This window comes from Pempheris klunzingeri, chromosome 11, assembly GCF_042242105.1.
Source record: "Pempheris klunzingeri isolate RE-2024b chromosome 11, fPemKlu1.hap1, whole genome shotgun sequence".
NCBI lineage: Eukaryota > Metazoa > Chordata > Actinopteri > Acropomatiformes > Pempheridae > Pempheris > Pempheris klunzingeri.
Genome location: NC_092022.1, coordinates 25632896 through 25648063, shown reverse-complemented (window position 1 = coordinate 25648063; position 15168 = coordinate 25632896). Strand labels below are relative to the sequence as shown.

At 42.8% G+C, this 15168-nt stretch overlaps 1 protein-coding gene across 1 annotated transcript; it reads left to right on the top strand.

Moving 5' to 3' along the window:
• Positions 1-7213: 7213 nt before the first annotated feature.
• Positions 7214-13336, top strand: LOC139209927 (mitochondrial carrier homolog 1-like). The gene is made up of 12 exons (XM_070839833.1): positions 7214-7366; positions 8891-8975; positions 9045-9151; positions 10524-10598; positions 11000-11057; positions 11320-11371; positions 11669-11728; positions 11827-11920; positions 12711-12758; positions 12844-12911; positions 13059-13134; positions 13262-13336. The coding sequence occupies exons 1-12, from the start codon at positions 7214-7216 to the stop codon at positions 13334-13336; spliced, it is 951 nt and encodes a 316-aa protein (XP_070695934.1).
• The last annotated feature ends 1832 nt before the right edge of the window (positions 13337-15168 follow it).

The window sequence follows — 15168 nt, the reverse complement described above, 5'->3', positions numbered from 1 at the left end:
TAGGATTAAGGATAAACTGATGGTTGCTGCATCACCACAAACCCAAAGGATGACACAGCACATCATCACAACTCCAGCTCATCACCGAGGTGGAAATTAGAGGCAGGTTACGAAAAGATACCACATCAGTCCAGACGTGGCGGACTGGGGCAGTCAGTGTGCTTCAGACGTGAAACATCCTCCCCTCTCTCAAGACATCCGACATTAACTTCTTTCTCAAACTCTACCACCCCCCCCCACACACACACACACCCACACAAACAGCCATCTGATCCTGGCACAGAGGACAATAAGCACCAGAGTCCTCTCACCGCATTCCCCATGTGTCTGTAGCTTCCAGGTTAGCCAACGTGTCTTTGCAGTGTAGTATCTGATGGGTGCATTTAAGAGTGGTGTTTATGGCTGTGTTCATTTGGTGTCTGTCTATCTAAAGGAAGCATGAACTCGACAGGAGTCATTGATTTTTACCTCCTTATTTGGGTACAGATGGTTATTTTTGGTACATTCCTGTACATTTTTAACAAAGACATCAGCTGTTGAGCTAGGAAGTCAAGAAGAGTATAAAAGATGACCAGAGAATGGGCTCAGGAGAAGATGAGGACAGAGGCAGGGGGTTATACTGTCTGTTCCTACAATTGGCTGAACGTCTTCCCAGGCTTCCATGGTGCCTGTTAGACAACTGACCTTTTTGCAATAAACCTATTTTTATTCACTAAGTCGTTGTCGGCGGAAGTTTCCCTTCATCAACTGCACATCATCGGCATCAGAGAAGACACAACAGCAGCTAATGAGTTTGTCACATCTCACACACGAGGGCACTTTTACTAATTAACTTAAGCAAACGTCCTCCGTCCTTGAGCTGATGATTCACCATCCTCTCTGTTGCAAGACCACCGTCTCATCAGCCAGTCCGCTCCAGACATGAGAGGGACATTTAAATGGCCCGATAAACAGAGCAGTAGAACAAAGGCACAGGGGGAGACAGGAGTGATGGATCTTCTCCTGATTGACTGACAGTGATTAAGGCTGCTTTATTTGTTTCATTGAAGTGGTTAAATATGATCTGGATAGTGGGAAGTACAAGGTCAAATGAGTGAGTCGACATGGAGTGTAAAGTAAGGTGCCCTTTAGAGAAGTTAGTTGAATTACCGTGTTTTTAACATCGTGTTCACCTGAGTTTAGCTCTGAATTTGGGATTCTTTTGTTCTCTCTTGCCCTCATCGACCCGCAGCGAGCGATGAACTAGTTCTGCTGATGGTGTTTTCAGTCGACACAGAAGCTACAGTAGCTGATTTACATTTCCAGTTTCACTTTTGCCAGTTTTCAGTTGTTTGGTTGGTTGATCGGTTGATCAGTTGGTTGGTTGTTACTCTGTGTCAAACAGTCTAATAGCTGAAATCTGAGATGTAGATTATCTCTGACATTTTGTGTGCACTTACTTTCGATTTAACTGCCGAATAAAGTGATTTTGATCGTCTGGCTAATGTGTTAGTATTATAATCACCACAATCATTAGTACACGGGGAGTCTGGGTGGTAATTTACACTACAGGGAATCTATTCTGTTTGCAGGGATTTGAATGAATGAACTGGATGGGGATGCCCTCATTAGTTAGCATGTGTAGGGCCACCATGAGACAATGGTGAATAATGATCTAATTATCTAAGGACCGCTGGAACTTAATAAAGGTACACAAAGGAAATGTGATAAATTGCAGTAATGGGAAAAATGTTTCATCTAAACAGAGAAAAGTAAAGTAATGTCATGTTTTAATGTTTTAATGCAAGTTTTTATTTTAGCGTTTAATTCCTCAGGGTTGACAGGAAATTAGAGAAAATGAATTTTATGGTTTGTTTTTCCTCCAATTCTCCGTTGATGTTCTCTGATTTATTAGATACATTTAATACAGGCAATACGACGGCCCGTACTGAGATATTGATTGAGCTTTATGGTATTTTGGAGGCTGTAGTTAGAGACGCTGTTGAACTGTACTGCATCAGACCGAGATGCTGCTCTAATGCTCTAAGAACTAAAAATGACTCACTGCAGGCTGTGCCAGTGGTATGAAGTGGTCTCCATTTCCTGTCTCCTGAGTGGGCGTGGAACATCATTATGTTTGAGAAGCCGGACACATGAAACGTTTTCACATGAACTATTACCGAAATGCTCAAAATACACTGTCGCCCATAAAGTTGGAATAATTGTTCAATACCCCCAGTTTTGTTAAAGCCTGAATACACAGTTTGCAAAGGTTAACTATGGTTTAAGTTTCACTGTGATCTGTTTGGAAGAGTTTGATCAATAAAGTTGAGAACATATAAACTTTATTTAACAAGAATAAGTCACATTGTCACAATCATTTCATGAGAAGAGGTGAAAAACATTTTATTCCAGCTTTATGGGCAGCAGTGTAGTTACCAATTAATTTTCTGCCACTTTATTAGCTAATCATTTCAGCTGTACTTGTATTAACTCTTTTTTTTCAAGATTCAAGATGTTTATTTGTCATGTGCACAGTAAGAACACGATGGAGACACTGAGCAATGAAATTCTTACTTTGTTTGTTTCCCTCCACATAGACACAAGAATAAAAAATAGAAAAAACAATTATAAATATAAAAAAAAGAGGGCAATGTACAGAAGAATAATTTAAAAGATGATGGCCTGTGGATAGATATTTTTTTTGGATGGATATTTTTAATTTAATGTAATTTTATAGCAAACCATCATATCTGATAAACTTCACATGTTTTGTGAATTGGTCAAGCAAGAAAAGTTGTCAGACAAAGAAAGCCCTTCTGTACAGAGCAGAGGGAGAAAGTGGCATGAAACGAAAAAAGTCTCAAGTAAAGTACAAGAACCTCCGACTTGCAGATAAGCACAGTACTTGAATAAATGTTGCTTTCCACCACTGGCGATGTGCTTCAAGTCAGTGTGTGAATGATTGTTCAGATTCAATCTTGTCAACAGTCTAAGATTGCAAATAATGCAGTAATCCTAACTTCAAATGCATCCACTGAACTGAAGCTTGGTGACTGCACTTTGACTGACTGATGGTTCTAAGCAGACTGTTCCACTGTCGTCATTACTGCGTCTCATGGTGCAGCATGTTATGCATGTAGGACATGTTTTGCCATAAAACATACACACATAGGTGACAATTCTCGTGCAATTCTTCCCAAAAGTTTCAAGTGTCATCTCTTGAAAATGTGTCTATTCTTCACCACAGCAGTAGTTGTTCAGGCTGCTTTATATCAATTTGACCTGCAGACTTTTTCATTTCACGGCATGCAGCTCAGATACCATCGATGCGCCATAACGCCTCATTTTTATCTGAGAAACACACCAGCTTCTGTTTACCAGATCAGACCCACAAGACAGACCCGTTCTTTATAATCAATTATTCCCAGTTATTTACATCAAAGCTGCATAACCACCTTTTTGGCCACTTGGGTTCAGAACGTCATACACATTTGACATATTGTCGCCTTATTTGATGTGGTAAACGCGATAGAAAGCTCTTATATAACATTAATATACTCCTTCATATGTATTTTCATGGCCTGAGAAAGAGCAAGGAGGATAAACACATCTGATGCCACAGTTCGTCAGGATTTACCAATCTGTGCTCACAGAACTACAGAGTAAGGACAACCCCACTGACCTCACGCTGGGTGAAATCCATACAGCACCTATCCATCCACACCCCGTATGACCAGCAGCTAATAAAACACACAAGCTGAGCGAGTATATCAAAGAGAAGAAAAATGATGTCCCTGGGATCAATAAGAGATGGAACGAGAAGAAGCTTTTAATCAAACCGAGCTGGGGAAAATTTAACTCGACTAAGCTCTGCGGATATGAACGAGCAAAAGACACTCGTCATTTAAATTTATGATGAGCTGACAGGAACAGGGATTTAATCTCAATTTATGTGTAATAAGATAGAAGAGGAGGGCAAATTCACACCTCTGTTTACTCAGTCCATACTGGCATTTACAGAGCCTATTAAAATGTGACTTACAATCAGCTCAAAGGTGTCTCACTTGATCAATACGCATCAATACCGACTACAATCAATAACAATCAAAGCTCAAAGCCGACATTCAACACAGTTCATATTTCAACATGAGGAAAATGCTTTTTCTTCAGATCTTAGTCACACTGGACTGAAACATTTCGACTGTGGTGAACAGACATTCGTGGTTCTCAGAGGATGAACGCTACTGACTTTGACGATTCCCTGACTTTCCATCTAGCGCCACAATTTATGGTTCGCAGTAAAACACCTCAACAACTGGGATGCATGGTCATGAACTACGGTACAGACGACCGTGTTCCCCTCTGGATGACTCAGATTAACTCGGACTTTTTCATCTAGGTAAGCTTTCACTTTTCTCGGTACGGTGTTCACAGGCAGCCTTCCTGCCAGAAAGCAGGATACAGGATATCCGGTGATGTGCTAGAAAGAGCAGCAAGGTCTGTGTGGGGAGGAGGTTGTGGAGGATGAATGGGTCTAACACAGGACTTTCATCAAATCACCAGTCAGCCAAGTGAATTTGCACAAAAAAATGCCCCTGGGTTTGAGATCTCTGTTCTTCGTACAATTTCTAAGATCCAATGTCCCCAAAAATTCTAAAACTTTCTCTGCACTGACGTCTTTGTCTGAATGCCCCCACCTACATACTGTATATGTGCCGCTCCCTCAAGCGTGCACTCTATACTGTTCTGGGAACTAAAATACCACAAGGTGGGCGAGGGAAATTTCAAGGTTGGAAAAACATCAAACTGTCATAGCACCGCCATGAAAACAGAGAGCGAACTCTTCTGTGCACAACAAAGACAAACTGCCATCAGAAGGTTTGTATAATTCCATGAAAATGCTTAAAGCAGATAGAAACCTTTGCTGACCACTTAGGGGGGGCAGCTTAATATGAACTGAGTTGATATGTGTAAAATGTTAACAGTTTGTGTCACATGATGAATGCAAGTCCAGTATTCCCTCACTTTTAGCTCTGTTTTTGGTCTCCACCATCTCCTGGGAAGGATATCTGACCCTGTAGCTACTAAATGCTCCGTTGTACAGTTACAGCAGCTGACTGCTGAAAATCAGGTTGATGAGAGAGAAATAAAACGGCAACAGGGCTTAAAACCAAAACAAGAGGCCAAAAGAGGATAAAAATTTTGTGAAAATTCTTTGCGAGTCGTCAGTAGGAGCAATAAATTTCACATTATACATTAACATTTGATCCATAGTTATAAAAATATTAACTTCAAGAAATGATGATCCCAGTATTCCCCTTAATTCCCATCTCTTTGGAGTGAATTCATAGCAGACGTTACAACAAGCAGCGTGAGACGGGCTGTTGTGATGGAAGAAAAGATTGGTTCCAAAGCCTCATTTTTACTACCACTGCCTCAGCGCGCCGACAGCAGCAGGATGAAATAAGTGATGTGTCCATCTGCAGTCCGAGGGCTTGTGTCTGACTGTGAAGGGAACCGGTCAGTGGGCTGAAGCCAGCTTCTGCCGTCAAGACAGTAAATCACCTGGCCCCCACACTGACTGCTGGTGAGGTGTGTGTGTGCGTGAGCTCCTCTCCCTTTTTACCAATTGTATTGTTTATTCCAAACACTTCAGGTCTGACTTTTTGATTTAAATGTGGGAAAAGAGGCCGAGAGCATGCGTATGAACTGATAGTCAATAGTTTGCCATGAATGACATGGTGATGACACCGTGCACGAACAATGACACCAGATGGTATGTTAATTAAAGTGTCTTGTTGACATTTCCAACAGTCGAACATTGACTCCTTTTTCCATCAGGGAATGAATGGTCTATTTCGTGAGTGAATCAGCGGACTGTATTTCCATAATGGCGTGTCTGCTGTTAAGTAGGAGAAACAGAATGAATGAGAGAGCATGTCAGCTCAGGAACATCTAAGCACCTGTACGGCCTGAAACAAGCGTCACGCCTCGACCATGACTGTTTTCAGATCACTTTCTGGTATTAACTAGTGAGACACTGTGTGGCCCACATTTCTAACACAATTCATCTGGACATTTTGACCACACTGGGTTATTATGTCTAATATTATTCTATTATCTATCTATCTATCTATCTATCTATCTATCTATCTATCTATCTATCTATCTATCTATCTACAGTTTCAGCCTGGATTATCTGGATTATCTGGTTCATTTCTCTGTGCAATGATTCCAACTCAGACAAAACGATGAATTTGACCAGCACCCACACTGAGACTGGAGCTCCATGCTGCTTTGTGGGTGCTGAACTGAAGGGGAGAACCAACGCCTGGCTCAGAGCGCCACCTGCTGGAATTAAAACATATTGACCTGATGAAAGACATGTCAGCAAACTGCAAACCGATCAGTGTTAAATGCTTCCTGATCTCTGCATGTTGGTAGATATGTCTGCTTCACATGCACACTGAAGTCTGGGGGACCAATAGTCACTGCTGCATTTCCACTAGTGATGTGTCGGCCGCGAACGATCCGGTTCTTAGAGCCCGGCTCTTTTAAGTGAACGATGGGAGACACACAGCACAGTGAGCACAGGAACTGTAGTGAGGGAGAGACAAGAGAGCATGAGAGAAAAACGTAGTAAAATTTGGACACATTTCAATATAACTGATAGATGGAGGGCAGGGTGCAGACTTTGCAAAATTAAAATTTCATATCAGGCTCCACAAACAACCTGCACAGGCATGTGTGTACTGTTCACCCATCAATTCAGTTAGAGGAGGAAAGACAAGCAAGGGAAGCTGCTGTTAATGAAGGTGCCAGTGTGTCTACTGCTCCTACAATGTCTACAGCATCATCCAGGACAACAGCACAGACACCAAGACCTGCAGCCCAGAGCTCCATGACCCCAGTAAAACTAAATAATTTAAAATTAATAAAGCAATATAAACAATAAATATTCTATATGATGTGTTTTTTTTACAGTAGTAATTCATTTTACACATAATTTGGTAATACATTTATTGAAGCAACAAAAAAAAATCTGAGGAGCCACTTGGGAGCCAAAAGAACCGGATCTCTAAAAAGAGCCGAAACTCCCATCACAAATTTCGAGACAGACAAACGCAGCAGAGAATATTATTTTGAAAGTTCAAAGCGGAAGTTGTTTTTACAGCAGTCCGGCTTTGCGCCGACCGGGATGAACCGTCTGCCTCCTTCATGCTAATTAAGGATGGAAGCGGCAGAAAACCCGTCCCGTCAGCCGGTCGTGGTCGAGCAGGATGTCACGCCGACCCCCGTGGACGTGGACGCCGCGGTGCTGCTGCTGGGAGCGGGGGTGACAGCCGCCACACACCCGCTGCTCTACGTCAAGCTGCTGATACAGGTAGTTAGCCGGTGCTGCTAGCTAAAGGCTCCAATCATTTATCATTGATCAAACATTGATTCAGACTCCTTTTTCCTCAGTGTGTGTGTGTGTGTGTGTGTGTGATAGTAAGCTGAACTCATTCTGAACGTCCCAGCAGCCTTTTGGTCATGTGATCAGAGCACTGAGGTCAGGTGACTGCAGGGAAAGGGTTTGCTATGTGTTGAAGACTGTTGACTAAACACGATGCCTGAGCTCCTTTAGTTCACTGAAGCCCACCTGACACCTCCACCCAGTGGAAGGTGTTTGCCTCCCCTGCCCTAAATTAACAGTATTGCTGATCACCAGATTATTTCTTTAGTTCCTGTGATGGTTAACCCTCCAGTATGTGCAGCTCTTTAATCACAATGATGGATCTGAAATGATGGAAAAGGAATCTGGAGTAGAGGAACTGATGGACTGGACAAGTCAAAGTTCAGACTTGAATCCTATCGAACAGATCTGGGATTTATTGGATTAAAAAATAGATCACACACTAATTTAATCCTAAACAAGTCTGAGGGAACAGCTGGGAACTATTTGGAGCTCAATAACAAAAGAGACGGTGGAAAAGTCCATGAAAACAATCAGGGAGGTCAAACTAGATATTAAGATTTCTGGTTCAAATATGTGAATAAGGACTATTTAGTTGTTCCAGTTTGTTATTTACCTAATAAATAATAATACAGTGTTTAATTTGAAACAAGTTGTTGACAGATTTTTAAAATATTTGTGTTTTCTCCTTTTTATGACAGCTGGTCTGAGACATTTGTTAAGCTCTGTACATGGTAAATGGACTGTGCCTGTATCTGCACCTTTCTAGTCTTTTTGACCACTCTAAGCACATCACCACATTCACCTGTGAATGTCAGACTACTCATCTTCAAACTGGTGGACAACCTGCTTTACCTGTGTGTGTGTGTGTGTGTGTGTGTGTGTGTGCATCAGGCTACATTATATCATCCCCATAAGGGCCAGATCCAACAATGAAGCGTGATTATTGCCTTTTTCCTCCAGTGTAGTGTGTCTGTCTGAGTGGAAGACATCAGATACAGCAGCTCACAATGTAGTCCGCTGTGTCAAGCGACAGTTTCTGACTGTGATCATCTCATCTGACAAAGTGATGCTTTTTAAAGAGAAGAACACACTGTGTTCTGATACCTGTCCCATTTTTAGTTGGCAAACAACAAAACGGCCAGGATCTGATAAGAGGTCAGCTCAGTTTCAGCTGGTTCAACCTCTGATCGCCTCCCTCCTGCACTACTGTGTTAGAATACAGGCAAATTCATCCTGTAGCTGCTGTACCTCACATCACCTGATATAATCCTCCAGGTTAATAACAATAGCTGTACTGACTGGGCAGGTTTATCACTAAATCACCAACACACCAGTGTCTGAAGCGTGATCCACTCTGCACGTCTGGGGAAGAAAACACCACCTCAGCAAAGCAAAAGTTTGTAACTGAAGTGACTTAATGTGGTCGTGGTGTTGTTTGGTTGTTTGCAGGTGGGTCACGAGCCTCTTCCTCCAACTGTGGGCACAACTATGTTTGGACGAAGAGTATTGTACCTGCCTGGCTTCTTCTCCTACGGTGAGTGAGTTGTGATTCGTCCACATACGTGCGATGAAGGCAGCTGACGGGAAATGGATTTGTTTTCAGCACAGCACATTGTGAACGTGGATGGAAAGAGTGGACTCTTCCGCGGCCTCTTGCCTCATCTGATGTCCAGTGCCATCTCCACTGTGGTCCGGAGCAAAGTCAAACAGGTGTGACTGTACAAATGTCCTCATCACTCATCAACACTATTAAGCAGTCAACACCACATTTTCTCTGGAAGAAAATTGGATTATTGTTTAGTTTGAATCCCTAAATGGTTCCATTATGGCACCATAAGAAATACATACACTACTCAGAAAAAGTTAGGGATATTCGACTTTCAGGTGAAATATATGGAAAATGTAAAAAGTGAATGCTACAGTGATATTATATCATGAAAGTAGGACATTTAAGTAGAAGCATGCACTGGTGATTTCTTCATTTTAAACAATGTATTTAAAGAAAATCTACCAACAGTGGTAGGTAAACCACAACAAAACATTTCAGTGTCTCAATAAATTGGGATGTGGCCAAAGGACGTCCACTCCTCTCCTTTCTGTGACTCTTCCAGTCTCTGTATCACTGTTCCAACCTCCTGATGACACTCTGTGACCCTCTAAGCTCAGTGAACACCTCCGTCTGAGGACTTCCTGTTTGAAGCCTCCAGTGTTGAGGTGCTGCTGATCAACTGTTAGGTGTCGTCTTGGTCTCATGATGTCAGAATGTGAACAGCAGGATGAGGAGGACTGTTTAAATACCAATTCTAACTGAAGCAGGAAATGTATTGGTGGATTCATGGATCAAACCTGTTGTGAATGTTGCTGTTAAGCTTCTTGTTAGAGAACAGCAGCTGGTGCAGAAAGTACTGAGACACTGAACAGTTGGACATGTGCATTCAAAGGTTTAGAGAAGGTCACATTAAGTTCACCTGGAAAGGTGAGAATGCATTTTAGGTTCATCCTGAAATTTCACCTGAAAGCTGAATATCCCTGACTTTTTTAGCCTTTTTTAAATGCCAGTTTTTACACCTTGTCAATGAGTAAAGGAGTAAAGAAGTGCAGACACCTGTGAGGTCCGCTAACAGCCCCAGGACAGCTTTCATTATGCACCATTACAGCACCCACATCACCAGTAAGAAACCACCACAGTCTCTCGATCAGAGGATGCTGGGTGTGTGCAGCCTTTTAAAGATCAGTTGACCTCTACTCTATTTATGTTACCGTCCCTCCATCACAGCTCAGCACACAAACACTGGCCGGAGAAAGACAGAGAGGGAATCTTAGACCAACAATTTAGACATGGAAGGTATCCATTTGAAGAATAGTATTATTTATTTTACTTTTACATACATACATGCAGCTTTGCAGGCGATCTGTACATGACTTGTATTCGGGCATGTGTAAATGTAGATTGTGCCTTAAATCGGTGAGCTAATGGGTTTACACGGGTGGATCCAGAAGGAGGACCGCTGCGTCTGGCACGAGAACATGCCTTTGGTGGAAGGTGGGGGTGTTGTGAGGGGGGCCGTCAAAGTAATGGTAGTTCTTTATTGAACAGGTGGAGCTTCTGTCCAAGAGAGATGATGTGCAGACTTCACTCAGGAAAGTTGTCCAAGAGGTGAGAGGTCTGCTGCCCCTCCATCACATCGGCACCCCTGACTTCTCTCATTCCAGCTGACTGGATTAAATGAATCACTTTAGTTCTCACATCAGTTGCCCCATCAAGGTTCAAACAAGCACACAGAGTATGCAAACTGTCTTGCACCTGATCAGTCTGCGACCAGACGGCTTCACACTGAAATATTTTGCTGACGGTGACTTTTATTTACTGCAGGTAACTTGTACCTATTCATGATTATTCCCGTTTAAAATGATTTTGTCAAAGAAGTATTGTTACAGCTATCAGAAGAAAACTAGCCAACCCTACTGAGGACACACTGACCCACCACACTATACTTTGGAACAAGTCTTTTCAAAATTCACACCAGCCTGTGTTTTTATCTTGGTTTGTCTCTCCAGACCTCACATAAGATGATCATCCAGTGCCTGTCCAGAGTCGCCGCTCATCCTTTTCATGGTGAGTTCTCATGGGGGCAAAGGTCAGAGTTTATTCCACCATGAAACAGTTGATTACATGGATATATTCTGGAAGCTTCTGCCTGATCTACAAAAGCAACACCACAACCCAAACTAGAGCTAGAACCCGTGTGAATAGTGTGTGAATGATGTGTGAAAGCCAAGAGTTGTTGGAAAGCCGTGGCTGCGTGGAGTGTGACATCTAAGCACCCAGAGGTGTCCTGGTTGTTGAGCTCTTCACCTGTTCGGTTTTCCCTTGGCAGTGATGTCAGTGCGGTGCATGGCCCAGTTTGTTGGCGGAGAGGTCAAGTACAGGTAAGAGTTTAAAGCCTTTGGTTTCAAATCCTAACAACCTTTCATGCTCATGACTAATTATTTATGAACTGTATAATCCATTTCACTGACCTTCACAATAAAAGCCACCCCGTATTTCACTAGTTAAAAGTGGTATTTCCCTGACAACACAAGCAGAGAACCCCACTGCTGTCATGACTGGTGCATCGAAGTATGTCGCTGATAGAGTTTACTCGTGCAGGACTGCTCACTGGACAGTTGTATGTGTTTCCTCTGTTGACTTGGGGCACGTTAATGGAGTCTGTGTTACATTTGCAGTGGGGTGTTCAGCTGTGTTGTCAAGATTTTCAAGGAGGAAGGAGTGGCTGGATTCTATGTGTGAGTTCCATCATTTCACTGTCAATCCGTCAAACTCTTGCTACACGTTCAATGCGGTCCTGGACCTCATCGGTCTGAGCAGTGTTTTGTGTTTCCAGTGGTCTCCTGCCCCGTGTGGTGGGAGAGGTCCTCTTCCTGTGGTGCTGTAACCTCCTGGCTCACTTTATCAACACCTACGCTGTAGAAGAAAGTGTAAGTCCATTAGCTTTTGGGTGGTAGAAGAAAGAGAAGAAAGGTCTGGTGTGGTCTACGAGCTTAGACTGGTTTGATTTTATGTGGACTGACTGAGAAATAAAACAAGGAAAGAACATTAAAATGACAAATAATAAATAAATAACTAAGTAGACTGATATGGGGTCAGTATCTCTCGACTACAATATCAGTAGTGTATATTTTTTCTAGATGAGTTAAAAAAAGGTTGCCATGTTGCATAAAACTTCTGAGCAAGGTGTTTGATCCATATTTTAAAGGTTGGCGGGAGTTTGTCCTTCCATTTAAGCAGGAGAAGTCGTCTAGCTAAAGCCTGGTGACTGATATTCACATCTTGTGGAGCTGCTGCCAAAACACCTGAAAAGGTTTTAAAGGTTTTAAATATTAATTGCCAGAAATATTCTAGTTTTTGGACAGAACCAAAACATATGTGAGAGGGCGGCTGGTGTTTGCCCACACCGGTCACACACAGGATCAATACTGGGTGTAAACTCAGCTACTTTTGCTTTAGACCAGAGGAGACGATGTTAGACCTTGAATTGGATGATCCTGTGTTGTGAACAGATCGAAGAGGAATGTATTCTGTCTAGAGCTTTTTTCCAAACTTCATCCATAAACTGTATCCCCAAGTCTCCCTCCCATTGAGAAGATGGTAGAACCAGAACAGAATAACAGAACAAGATGTTTTCCACCTACAAATGTAGAAGTTGTACCAGGAGAATTATAAAGTATTAAGAGGAGGATGACGTCTCTCCCTGTGTTTCTGTTGCAGTTCAGTCAGGCCTCCGCAGTAAGGAGCTACACCAAGTTTGTGATGGGCGTAAGTTGATCAGGCCGACGGTGTGCTGAGTGTTTCCTGTGTGCAGCACCACTACGTCACAGTAATGGATTGTGTCTTTGTCCAGATTGCAGTGAGTGTTTTGACGTACCCCTTCATGCTGGTGGCTGATCTGATGGCAGTCAACAACTGTGGGTGGGTCTCCAGCAGCCAAGCATGCCACTGTTCAATACTTATTGATTTGTAATTGATACCAACATTTAGATCTTTGTGTGGGGAAATAAAATGTCTTGGGTTCCTGTTGATGCTTCAGTCTGATTGTTTGTGGTTCTGTGTTGTCAGTTTGGCTGCAGGTCTTCCTCCTCACTCCCCCATCTTCAAATCCTGGATGCACTGCTGGAATTACCTGAGCCACAAGGTGGAGTCACTGTGACCCCCCCACCACACACACACACACACACACACACACACACACACACACACACACACACACATTAGAGTGAAGCTGTCATTGAAACTAAATTCTTGTGTCCCCCCCCTGCCAGGGCCACCTCTTCAGAGGATCCAGGTTCTTTTTCCGACAGGTGCCTGTGACCAGCCTGCCCTCCATTGAGGACTGACATCATCATCATCATCATCATCACCCCCCTCCCCCCTCAGACTCTTCTGTTTGGAGCTTTGGGTCCATTGACTGCCCTCATCAGTCTGACCAAACGTCCTGAATACGCTACAACTGATTTTTGGCTGACTGCTGATTCCTGTGGTGTCGTTCCTTTGCTCTGCACCGAGGGACGGCGACGGGGACGGACCGTTTGTGTTCAGTGATCTGTAGGATTCCAGTCTCTTCTTTACATTCTCAAAGTCTCATAGCGAACTCTTTAAACTTAGCTGAGATGTGGAATCCTTCATGGTGAACGTCGAGTCTGCCCTGACTTCTGCGACAGTTCTCTACCAGTCAGCGCTTAAACAGAATTAGCATGAAAAGTGATGTTCCTCTGAAAGTCAATGCTAAGACTAAGACGAGCCTCACGTCTGTCACACACACACACACACATGGCCAACGCATAAAGATCATACAGGGAGCGCACAATTTATAGAGATAAGATGTGCATTTGGCTCCTCACTGGTACTGAGCCTTTGCTGAATAGCCACCACGAGCTAAAAGTGGTACTGACAGGACAACACATCGAATTTATTTTATTTATTTCAAGATTGTGCTGAGTCAGTAGCTTTAAAGACCTCATCAGTGCCATCACCTGACAGAGAGAAGTGTCCGGCTGCTGACCTCAGGTCTGTTAGCCAATGGAAAGGGAGAGGGCCCCCCCCCTTAGGCAAGAGCTGCATCACTTCCTCTGCAGCCTCAGCTTATAAAGGATACATGTCAAACTCAAGGCCCAGCACTCCCACCTCTAATACTATCCCACAATGCACTGAACAGCTGCCGCGCTAGTCAGGACCCATGCAGCAGATATAATGACACACCAATCAGCGGATCAATGCATCGATCCTCTAGTACCTACTCAGCTCTACTCGGAGTAGGTACTAGTGGAAATGCGCCATTAAGCTGCTTTCAAAGCAGGTGGGGGGCAGAGTTTGACCTGTTTGTCTGTCGGAGGTGAACCTGTGTGTCTTGTTTGTGGAGCTGATGTGTCCATAATTAAAGAATATAAATATAAGACGACACTACAGCAGGAGAAGTACAGAAAAAGAAAAAAATAATTTAAAATTCTATTTATTTTATTGAGGAAAAGTTGTTGAAGTTTGGCTGTTTACATTCATATTTCTGGATCAAATATATTATTATATTATATTATATACTATAATAAAAGAGTCACTTTTAGAGTCTTCTCTAAATGTTGAGCCCGTTTGGTCCGTCACTTTGACCATGTTTTACATTTTGGCCCCTTCTTTGATTGAGTGTGACCCCCCTGTTATGAAGGATAACAGTCGGTGAAGCATGTGTGTCTGAACTCGTACTTCCTTCAAAAGTCAATTCAATCAATAAGTTACTATAACTCAAACTATAGTAAGTAATAAGTTATTTACTAGAATTCCCCAACTTAACTTAGCATTGAACTGCTTTCTCAGATTGAGACATTAGTTCCACATTAGTGTTTTAAAGATCCCATATTATGCAAAATGCACTCGTTTCAACATAAACATGTTTTCGGCGTGCCTAAAGACCAACAGACTGAGAAAAGACGGTCCTCTCTCTTCTCCTCCTGCTCCATCTGTCAGGAAATGTGTGGAAATGCTCAGTTTAGATTTGCCTCCCTTTATGATGTCATAATTGAATCTGTTGATCATGTGACCTCCTCAGGCCGACTGTCAGCCTAATACATATTCAAATAAGTCATCGGCCATGTGTGTGTGTGTGTGCTACCTTACCCTCCCAGCAGTAATCACTTCTGCTGCCTGTGTGTTTCTGGAGGTTTTTAAGGTTCACAGAAAA